This window comes from Martes martes (genome assembly GCF_963455335.1).
Source record: "Martes martes genome assembly, chromosome: 4".
Lineage (NCBI taxonomy): Eukaryota > Metazoa > Chordata > Mammalia > Carnivora > Mustelidae > Martes > Martes martes.
The window spans coordinates 92,222,388-92,234,701 of record NC_137891.1 but is presented as its reverse complement, the minus strand read 5'-3'; the positions used below and the strand labels follow the sequence as shown (position 1 = coordinate 92,234,701).

The 12,314-nt window shown below is 36.4% G+C and overlaps 1 protein-coding gene across 1 annotated transcript in view; it reads left to right on the top strand.

Moving 5' to 3' along the window:
- The window catches only part of MAN1A2 (mannosidase alpha class 1A member 2), a 188,526-nt gene that overhangs the window by 157,215 nt on the left and 18,997 nt on the right, over positions 1-12,314 (top strand). The window contains exons 11-12 of the mRNA XM_080801162.1: positions 1,456-1,628; positions 4,652-4,767. Of these exons, the coding sequence (XP_080657288.1) occupies positions 1,456-1,628; positions 4,652-4,767 (289 nt within the window). The remainder of the gene's footprint in view (positions 1-1,455; positions 1,629-4,651; positions 4,768-12,314) is intronic.

Sequence of the window (12,314 nt, the reverse complement as noted above, 5' to 3'; positions counted from 1 at the left end):
TTTGATCATATGCTGACCTTGTTAATAAACAGGATAGAAGTTCTTTAACAAAAAATATTGATGAGTTGTTGGTTAATCCTAACCTCAAATCCCATTGAAGAGCTAGCTGGTAAAAGCTTTATGTGCACACAGAGTTATGCATATGGTTTCACAGGTTTCTTGGCAGAACACTCTCTTCTTCCAGAGCCTGTCACAGAGTTCATGACCCTCAGGTTGAGAATTTCTTGCTTGAGTTCTGCTTTAGTTCTCTTAGACTTAGCGGTAAACACTTCTGGATCACATATTTTGCTTTTAGTAGAACTATCAACCATTGGTACAAGGCTTTTGGTTTTGTGTTTTTTCTTGGAGGTGATGGTTAGTGAGAAAGACTTGATTTTCACATTTGTATGGGATTACTTAGAGCTTATAGTGTCTCCCTTGTAGTGCTGAAATTTGCTACAGCAACCCATGTCGTGCCAGCAACTGTGGCATGGTTCTGTTTATGGTCTACCAGCATTATAGTTCTTGTTTTACCTTTTCTTTTCTGAGAAAATATAAAAATGTCTAGCATTTTTTGGAAGAGATGAGAGACCTTGAAACTACCCCTAAAAGGAAAGAAAAATGGCAGCTGAGAATGGAATTATGTGTGAGCCCAACATCCCAGTGGAAGATGACTTCACATTGATCAGAGTTAAGGTGCTTGGTGTGATTAGAAAGAGGTTATTGAAAAGACTTTAATGTAGTGCTGTATTCTAGCCTTAATGGAAATCATGTCATTCAAAAAATAATATGTAGTGTTGAAATATATATGTAATGACCCTGTTTTATTCAAATTGATAAATGGGCAATTCTGATGAAATTCTTGGTGATTGACAGTTTGAATCTCTTCCTTACTATATATACAGGGGCCATAGGAGAGAATAGTTTATCTTTAAAACTGCTTTAAGTTTGAAAATATATTGCTTTTTATATACTGTAGGATGCTTGAAAAGTGTATAATCTACACCTTAATCTAATTCAAGATCTGAGCTCTAAAATGTTTTCTTACATATGTGTGTTATATTTAAAAGGACTTTAAAATTGTTCTGACTTAAAAAAAATCTGCACAGTACAATTATCTGCCTCATTTTATTTTTGAACAGAACAGAATTTGTAATGTGCTTATGTCTAGCTTTGCATTTGTTGCCAGAGGATTACTAGACTCTTGTCAGTATAGTTGGATTTAGTGGTATGTTGATGTGCATTATGTATGAGAAATATTTCATGTTAGGATAATAAGAATATTTATAAGGCTAGTATAAGAAAACCAAATGTGGATCTTTTAAAGTCACTGATTTTGCAAAACAGCCACAATAAAAATAAAACAAAATGAACATAACTTTACATTATACCCCATTCTTTCAGGGGAAAAAGAAGCTCTAGCAAACAAACACAAATGGTTTATTGTGCTCATTTGTTTCTTTTGTCATGTTACAGCATTAAAGCTGGGTCCTGAATCATTCAAGTTTGACGGTGCAGTAGAGGCTGTGGCAGTCCGGCAGGCTGAAAAGTATTACATCCTCCGTCCAGAAGTAATTGAAACCTATTGGTACCTATGGCGATTCACTCACGATCCAAGATATAGGCAGTGGGGCTGGGAAGCAGCACTGGTAAATAAGCCAATATTTCATTTTATGTGCAAGAGCATTAAATCAAGCCTGCCCACAGAGCCACATGTCCTCATCCATGTTACCTCATGTTCAGTAATTGTAGTGTGGCTTTATTTATCTGATGCAAAAACTCTGTTACTCAATTTAAGTTGCACGTTTCTTTCTTTTCTTTTTTCTTTCCTTTCCTTTTCTTTCTTTCTTTCTTTCTTTCAAGATTTTATTTATTTGAGAGAGAGAGGGCGAGCAGGGGAGGGAGGGGCAGAGGGAGAGGCAGAATTTTAAGTAGACTCCCCACTGAGCACAGAGCCTGTTCCTGTTGTAGGGCTTGATCCCAGGACCCTGAGATCATGACCTGAGCTGAAGTCATGATTTTTTGCTCAACCAACTGGTCACCCAGGGGCCCCTTAATTTAAGTTCCTTAAGCGGTAGAAGTAAACCTTAGAATCCAGTTTAGTTCTTGATTAAAACTGTTTTCCTACTGATGTTCACTCATTATTCTTCTTGAATAATGAAAAATCATTTAAAAGACATTATGGGTTTCAGTATGATTACATGGTTTCTTTACTTGCCAATTAAGGCTTAATCTCTAGAAAAGAAAAAAAAATCCTAAAACTGCCCAGACTCACAGCTGGGGTAGATTACCCACTATTCACTTCAGCCTGTGTTCCAAGTAATTTCTTAGTGGACCATCGTAAGAAGAATCAGTGGATTGTTAAAATTTTTCTAGATTGAAAGACTGTTTATTATCTATTTATGAGACATTTTTACTGGTTAGTAAGTAAAGAAGTCAAGTGTTTTTTTCTTAAAATCCTAGCCTTCCAGAGAACTCCATGGCTGTCACTACCTAGAGAGGAAGAAAAATATTAGTCTTTTCATGAAAGTATAGCATATTCCTGGGAGTGAGGGAGTGTTTTATTCTTTGAGATATACTAATTATGACAACAGTAATTATGATGAATATTCATATTCCAATTGTTTAACTTAAGGTTGCAGCCTAGACAGAATTATGACATTGTAGGAGAGGTAAATAATGTTAGTAAATATCTTAGGTAAGAATGTGCAAGATATGTTTTAGGGCAGAATGTAGACCAATTTATGTAAAAAGAAGGTTTCACAACCAGAGTATAAAGAATGTGAACTGAAATAATTACGCTTTAAATTCAAGTTTCAGAAGATGCCATGATGAGGAAAGGCAGGGATGGAGATAAAAGAGGAAGATTCATATCTTAATTCACATTTTAAATAGAAGTTGCTTTCTTGTCCATCACTGGACATATCCGTGTTGGATATGAAGAAGGTAAAGGGAAGACAGACTGAGACAGAAGAATAGTATCTTGTATATCTTCTGTAGCTTTAGCTATTCCATTCATATCTTCAGACTTCCAAATTTGAGTGTATTTGCATGAAAACTTGCCTTCAAGAAATTATTCTAAGTGACTTAAAGATTTAGTCATGCCTCCCTGCTACTTTCACAGTATCCTTAAATTGCTCTGATAGTTTTCTGGTGGTAAAGACACATGATCGTTGCACAGAACATGGCATTTAAAAACTCTTGAATTCAAAATATGTTTAAAATATTTATATAAGAGGGGACCCTGGGTGGCTCATTTGGTTGAACAGCCGACTCTCGATTTCAGCTCAGATCATGATTTCAGGGTCTTGGGATCGAGCCCTGTGTTGGTCTCCATGTTCAGTGGGGAGTCCGCTTGAAGACTCTTTCTTCCTCTCTCTCTCTCTCTGCCCCTCCCCCTGCACGTGCACATGCACTCTCTCCCCTCTCTTTTTTTCTCTCTTTCTCTTAAATAAGTCTTTAAAAAAATATATTTAGATAGAGTAAAGTACCAAACTCTTTGGTAAGAAGACTTTTAAAACCCAGCTATAGTAAAAATGGAACTATATAAAAATGAACAGCTTGATTAAATAAAAACTTCCAGTGTTAATTAGCTTTTCATTAGAAAAGAGGAAAACCAGAAGAATAAGAAAGGTGACAAGATGAGGAAGAGGAAGCCATGGCGGTAATGATTAAATAACTGTACCTTCATATGACAGTGTCTCGGGGTTATGTAGAGCAGAGAAAGAAAAGAACCACATGTGATTCAACTTCTCGTGAATGGCTTATTTTTGTAGTGATAGACCTGCATAAGCAGGATATTTGCTTGCTTTGAATTAAAAACAGGTTTGAGTGGGTGGCATTTGATTCCATGTATTTTATTTAGACACGTTCAGAGATGCAAGAAGAGATCTAAATTAAGAATTTTAGCTCACAGTTGGGCAGTAGAGCACAGTAGTTAATAGTGTGGAGCAAATTACTACTCTTTGCCTTAGTTTTCCTGTCTGAAGTAGAGCCTATTGAGACAGCCTCATGGGTTGTTAGAGATTTTAATGTTAATACATATAAAGCCCTTACAAGACCCTCCAGCACATAGCAAAAACTTCATAATGGTTAGCTCTTAATATTGTAATTATTGTAACAGCTATGTGGGTGGGTACATCCTGCCACTTGGTACCACCTGTAATGCCTAACTTGTAGGATTGTAATATAATGTCTGTCATACAGTACACTTGCAGTAAATATTACCTCATTGCTATTACTATGGAGAGCTCCTAGGTAATACTTTTTTCAAAGCATGTTTTGGATTGTTTATTCTTAGAAGTGAAAAAAAAGTCTTTAAAATTTAATTCAAACTAACCTCCCCTGGTTTGTCAAAATTAATGAGGGTTTATTGTGCTAGACAGGTCTCTAATTCAGTGTGAGTAGTCCAAACTTGACTTTCCCAAGTGAGGAAAATGTAAGATGTTTTTAAAAGATTAAAGAGTTTTGGAGAGGGAAAAGTTCCACAGGAAACAGGATACCTTGGTTAATTTTTCCAGTGTGAGAATATTTCCATTTGATAATAAATCTTATTCTTAACCTGTCAAATTCTTACATAGATCTTTGTGAACTTTTGACTATGATTCCTTAATTTGTCGTTCAAAACTCGATATTCTATGGAGTTGATTGTTTTGTCTGATCTCTTTCACAGGCTATTGAAAAGTATTGCCGAGTCAGTGGTGGATTTTCTGGGGTGAAGGATGTGTATTCTTCTACTCCCACACATGATGATGTACAGCAGAGTTTCTTTCTTGCTGAAACATTAAAGTAAGTAGATGCTTTTAAAAAGTTTTTATTGTGGGCTTGTTTTGCTGTATGATCACTACATGATGAATTATGACTGTGTGGTGTGTTACACTAGGTTTTATTACAAATATCTTTTTATGTAATTGGGTCTTAAATTTTTAGCTGCATCTCAAGAAGAATGACTTTAACTATGAGGTAGATATTTTGTCAAGTAAGAGTTTAGTACCTTCATTTTGTACTTGGCTCTGTGGTGTGCATTGGAATCCCCTGGAAGATTCCTGAAAACATGCATCACTTGGGCCATACCCACAGAGTTTCTGATTTGGTAGGTCTAAGGCCAAACCTAAGAATCTGCATTTCTGATGGATTCTCATCTGATACTCATGATGCTGGTCCTGGGACCACACCTGAACTCCCTGCTCTGGCTAATGATATCAGTTCAGAATAATCATGGAGTTTTAAAGGTCCTAGAGGATATATGATCATAGTCATGCATCCTCCCTGTGAGGTTTCCTCTAAAGATATACATAAAAGGAAGAGTGAGGGGAAAAAAAAAGACAGCTATTACTTGAGTTTATTCAGAACTCCAGGCAGAGCTCTATAAACTGACCTGGAAGAAGGTGGAGACTTGAAATGTGTCTGCTTCCCTAAGGACCTACAAAGTAAATATCCTTTGAAACCCTCTCTTAAATTTCATAAATTTCCTGTCTGTCTATTCCTGAATGCTTCATAAACTGTCATTTCATTTGTTCAAAAAAATGTATTTATAACTTTATTTTTAACCTCAGTCTCAGATCCAATAAGGATCATTTGTTGCACTTGGTTGTCATGTCTCTCTGGTTTTCTTTAACCTAGAGCAGTGTTCTGTTTTGCTTCTGTCTTCTATGACATTAACATAAGTGTTCAGGCTAGTTGCTCTGGAGAATGTCCTTTAGTTTAGATAGTTGTGCTTTGTTTCTTCGTGATCGGATTTAGGTTAAATGTTTTGGGCATGATATTGTATAGATGATGTGTCCTCATTGCATCCTCTAAAGAGGCACATGATAACAGGTTAGCCCGTTACTGGTGACTCCAAGTTTGATCATAAGGTTAGATTCGATTAACGTAAAGAATCTTTCTTATTTTTGTGAGTGACAAGTGATCTGTGGAGCGGTAACTCCCTGACTGGGTAAATATCCTTTTTCCAATAGTCTTTCACCCAGTGTTATTAGCATCTTGCTCAACGAACTATTACTGTAGTAGTGGTCAAATGCTGATTTTGAGGCTTCTTCTAGTCTTAAAAAGAAATTACTTGATTTTCAACATTCGTATACCGTTTTCTTCACATCACTCTTCTGCTCAAAAAGCTCATCTCTAGCTTCATTTCTCATTTCTTTTACTGTAGATTCTATCCTTAAATCAAGCTATAGTCAAATATATATATATATATGAATATATATATGGAATATATATATTCCTTTGCATTTCATTGCCTATTTCATATTTCATTGGCTCTGGCAGGAATACCTTTATGATTTCTATCAATTCCCCTCTCTTATTTCTAAATTCAGATCTCACCTATTACAGATTGGCTTTCATAATTCCAATTCCTCATCAATATAGACCTTGAGTACTTTAGTACATGGGATAGGGCTGCAAATATGTGCCATGCTGACTTTCCCTTTCCAGTACATGTATGGAATATCTCCAGATCACCAGTTGACCACCTTGATACTTTCACTGCCAAGTTCAGAAAGAATCCATTTGAACACAGCACTCTAGGTAACTAGTTTATTTATTTATAAATATATATATATATATATATAGAGAGAGAGAGAGAGAGAGAGACACACACACATACATACACACTATACCATACACACACACACACACAAAACAATACTAACTACAACACTAACTATAATACTCAACTTCCAGAAAAACACATATATATGTTTGGATCAATAAAAATGAAAAAAATCAAACAAGGACAATCAATCCTACAGGTAATTATAACAACATCTAGACTGAGGAAGTTATCACAGTTGAATACTACATTCAGCACCAAGCTTCTTGGTAGTTAAAGCAAAAAGAAAGCATTTTGTTCAGTGTCATTCTCATCTTTGTGAGTTGGGAGAATGTATTACTTTAACAAATGAGACTGAATTTTTTTTAACCGCTAAATTATAAGATGACTTAATTTGATAGCTCATTATTAAAGACTGAACTACTAGATGAAGCATATAAAAATGCCCTTATTATAGGTCAAAAAGAGTTGAATACTGGCAATTTTACTTGGTTCAACCTAGTACAAAATGCCAAATGTCTTCAAACATTGATGTTATAGAAGATGTCAGACTCTTAATGTGACTTATTCTTTATAAAAACTTGTGGCATTTGAATCAAGACATTTCTTTGAAAACTAATATAGGTTTATGTTTTCTTACTATTAAGATAGAGCTTAAAACTCTATAGAGCAATGAAGACTAGTATGATTTCCTAGATTTTTCTCAAATACTAACTAAACAGGATTTTGTCAGAAGCTGAGTAACTGTTAACTGAAGATTGCTGTTCTATCTAGTGGTTCAGATTTATTGTTAATTCATTACAGGGCAATAATCCACTAGTTTTAGCTACCAGAGATGGCAGCTGATTAGCTTGGCAGTGGCAAAGTTAAGTGTAAAAGCCTGTGGTCTTGACCTAGTTGAGGGCCATTTAACCTTTTATATATTGTTGGGATGATATACTATATCTAGATGGACTATAGCTGTAGGTAGACATTTTCCTCCAGAAGATAAGATGCTGTGTCCTCTTTCCTTGCTTCCCTTTGTAGTTGACGATTTGTTTATTCCTATAGCATATATACTGATGGCACAATAGAAACTATGTAATCAGTAAGGTCAGAGATAGATTCCTTCAAAGCCTCTTTCCTTAAAACTCTTATGTTCTATTAGAGGAAATAAAACACGTGCAGATTTGTAAAAAAAATGTTAAAAATAGTAAGTGCATAAGAGAAATGTTAATAAAGTGAGCAAGTTTTCTGGAGGAGGAAGAGTTTACTTAACCTAGAAAACATAAAGGAAGACTTCATTAAAGTGGTGGCATTTAAACCAGACCTGAGAGCAAGATGAATAGAGTGGATGAGTTCATATTTGGGGAGTAGCTATCAGGCAGACAATGAAATATTAAGGATGAGATACAAGCACTCTTTAGTGTAACTGAAGGTTGCTAGTATCTTATGAGATACAGAGAGATTTGGAAAGAAGAAAGGGTAGGAGATAACATTAAAGTTTTTAGTGTGGGTAACTGTAAGGATTATGACACCAAGTTGCAAGAATAAATAGATTTCCAGAAAAGATAATGGGTTACTTTGCCATGTGTTCCCAAGAGACATTTGAAAATACAGGTCTGGAGCTAAAAATACAAGTTCAGGAAGATTTTTAAGGATGTAGAGAAAAGAAAGCATATATCTGATCCTTTGAAGATGCCTACGTGTTACAGAGGAGGTGTTCCAGGTTAGCTTGGTAGAGTGCATTTATCCTCCACTCTCTCTTGAAAACCATTAAAATGATTATAGAGGGCTAAGAATGTGTAAAGAACAAGCACAAAAGAAACGAGAAAGAAATCAACAGGAGACAAGAGATGTCTGCTTTTAGAAGATGGAAAACAGGAAGCTAAAGTACCTGCATGGGGAGACGTTAATGAAAACAAACTGGCGAGTGCTTCAGAACCTTGGAAAGACCAGAGACTGTAGGATGCGTGGTAGGGTTGACAACTGTAGAATTTTTAAGTAAATTTATGTAAGGAGTAGCTAGACCCCAGGTTCACCCCTGCTTCATCTCTACCATGAATGAAACTAGAGATTTCTTGTCTGAAGAGGTCGAATCATAGAGGCTGTGGACTTAGCGATGTCAGGCACAGCTGAAAACAGACAGGAGATTGGAGGGTTCCTTTCTAGGAAATGAATTAGCCTACAGGAAGAAAAACTAGAGCTACTGCTACATGAGGTTCCATCAGAAAAATGGCCACATCCTCCTCTGTTCCCCAGTGGTGCAGCCACCAGTAAATGCCAACATGCCTACGGTTTCTAATCCACATTAGGGGCCTGGCTTTTAAATATTAATGTGCACATTGACTTAGAAATATTATCAAGCCTGATGTTTATGTATATATACTTAGAGTTTTTAAAGTTTATTTAAAAAACAAAATATGACTACAACAAGATAATTAGAGAAGATATCCTAGAAGTGAAGGACGTGAGTTTCCAGTTTGAAAGCAGCCATCAAGATTCCAGCACAGTGGATATAAACAGACTCATACCAAGACACAATGCTGTATTCAGACCCCTTGGGGTAAAGGAAAGATCTAATGGCCTCCAAAGAGAGGGAGAATAAGTCTTGGAAAAATGATCTGACATCAGGATGGCTTCAGACTTCTCAAGAACAGTCGTGAAAGCTAGAAGCGGTGGATTGGTTCATTCAAAATTATGAGAGAAAATTAATTCCAACTTAGAATACCAAGTTTTAAGTCATGCAAGGTCTCAAAGGTCTACTATCTAAGTTAATGCCTTGGAGGATATATGCTATCAAAACTGAGTATAAACCAAAACAGAAGACATGGGATGTAGGGAACAAGTGAAAGGAAGATCAAGAGGGTTATTGGTCTAGACTGAATGTGACAGAAGACTCCGGAGGGATTTTCTCCAAATTAAATGTATAGGATGTTTCTATCTGAATATTTTAAAAGTAGATTTAGACAATTGAAGATTTTGTGTATTATTAGTAATAAATACAAGGCAGTCTGCTTTTTAGGTGAGGGGAGGAATTATGTAAGAAAGGAAAAGCCGTGAATAGCTTTCCGCTAAGGGGAAATTGCTTAACTTGAAGCCTTTTGTTTGGAGTCTGGATTGTTTTACAAAAATAGGTAAATAATACCACTGCTGCATTTGGTTGCAAGAAGAGAAATACATTCTTTGATAATGGGCTTGTTTTCTCCAAGAATTGTCTTTCATTGGTTTTTGGTGTAATAGGAGCTGATCCAAAGTCCCTTATTCTACAAGAATCCAAGAGACGTATCTGTACCTCAGTATCTACATCCATTAACCTAGGTCTAATTCAGCTCTCACTGAATCTTGGCTTGGTTCTGTTGCATCTGTATTGGAAGGTCTCAGAAATTGAGAAAAGTGTACATGTTGAAGATACATTTCTGTTTTTCTGAGTTCGGATGTATTGACATTAAATGGTTATGAGAAATCACAGGTTAGGTGGAATCCTAGTCCTCTTACTAAGTTTGTTATTGAAAGAGAAATACCATAAAGACCAAGTTTACTACCACAGTTTGTCTGCTTCCACTGGCAAAATACCTGGGGTAGAAACAATGTTTTGTGTGCCTTTCTGTGACTCTGGGTTGTGTACTCCCCCTCCTTCCTATCTCTTAAATTCAAACTTTGAATATAATAGCGAAATTCTGGAAAACTATATAATATGTCAAGGATCTTGGTCAAAGCTATGGAAAAAAATTTATGTACAAGGGTGTTTATTACTGTTCTAAAAATAGTTATTACATGTTCAGTAGTAGTTGGACAGTTAAATAAATTACGGCACATCCACATGGATATTAGGGAGCCAGTTATGAACTCCTCATAATAGAATATTAAGTAGGCTATTAAGGCTATTAATTTTAAGTAGGCTATTATGTGCACATACACGTAGATATAAATAAGATGTGTAGATAAATATCTCCATATGTATTTTAACATCAAAAACATTCTGTTTTTACTTTTGTAATCAGAAAAACAGTCTTTTAAATAAATTAAACTTTAGCCATGTTTTCCTGCATCAGATTTAGTGACTGTTTTTGTGTCTAGAATCAAAAGGAAAGCTTTTTGAGCTACAAGAAAATTTAGAGGTCATTCAGTCCGACAAAAACCACCACAATCCATTTCTTCCTCCCACACACATTCCCAATGCTAAAAGTCTCTTTACAACACACAGAGTATTTTGTCATAAAGTCTTTTCTCAGTCTTGTCAGTTGATGGGCAGCTTGCTGCCTCAGAAGGCCAACCCATGCCACTGTTCAAAAGCTTTTTTTATTAGAAAAAATCTTTCTTATTTTCAGTTAAAATCTGCTTCACCGTGAATTCCATTCAGTGATCCATGTTTTGCCCTTTGGAAATATACAATCTTCCGCATAAATGTTCACTAAAAATACTTGTATTTGCCAGGCTAAACATTGTAAGTTTGTGTCCTGTTCTTTCTGTGACAGCGGTCTCCTTCCCTTCTCTGGAGATGAGTGCTTGGTTTTCTAGACTGAACACTGTATTTAAGATGTGGTTAAACCGGGGCGGGTTACCAGTCCCTGCTGTGGTCATTATACTCCCATTAGTGCAAGATAATACTGTTTTCTATTTTCTGCTAGCCCCGTCTGTGTAGTTTGAAATTTTGTGGTAGGTCTTTCAGGGGCAGGGTTGGAGGGAGGGAATGCATGAACTAAGATAATTATTTTCTCTCTTATATTTGGAGTGGTTAATTTTTCTGAAATTTATTTTATTTTTATCCTTATTAACTTTATTTTGTTAGGTTTAACATACTCTAATTTGTTGAAATTTTGAACTCTTGAGATTTTCATTTAATGTTTTAGCTATTCTAGCTTTGTGTCACTCAGGGATTTAATAAATATATCTTCTCTCTATATACCCAGTTAATTATATGATACAAACATCTAGCCATGTATTCTCAACCAGACATATTTATCTGTTTAATCCCAGCTTTTCCCCTTAGTAGCTGTGTGACTTTGGACAAGTTACTGAATTTTCTGCCTCAGTTTTATCATATGTAAAAAGAGAATTAATAATAATGTCACCTGAAAGAGTTGTTACAGAGGTGAAGATAGCGAAGCATTTAGAATTATACCCGGCACAAAATACAGCATATAGGACAGTAGGGCTGGCAGCCAGGGAAAAAAGCTAGATGTGAAGCAAAGGAGAACAAGGACAAACTGGAACTCGCAAGGACAAAAGATCCCATATCTGTGTCTCACGGCCTCCAGCTTTGATAAGCAGCTAATTTGCAGAAGAAGCTGGCACGTTTTGCTAGAGGGCTATCCATGCCTGGCTTAGGAATCGGAAAAATTGCTGAGGAGCTCCAACAGGAGCTGCAGGTGCTGCAGGTGGGGCCACTGCCCCGCTCTCCAAGGTGAGCCAGACCATCCCTGGCACGTCCACAGTGTTATCAGCACACGGCTGTGCTGCACTCCCCAGAATGCAGAGTGCGGGCCGCTCTTATGGCAGCCTGCACATCATGTGCATGCACAAGCCGCTGTAGCCAGCCCTAACTTGGAACCACACAGAGAAAGTGGTTCTGACAAATGTAGCTCCAGCTTAGCTGTGTTTGGCAAAGTCCACAATCACTGCAGGAGACAAGCCCTTCCAGACAGTGAAAGAAATTAGAAGCTACTTTATATCCTATAGTATGCAATTTCTGTATATAAAAGACCATTGAAAACTGTTTTAAAGCTATACTAACTACGAGTAGTGGTATAAGAATAAATGGAACAGTAGAACAGAACAGAGTTCAGAAATAGGCCCCCTT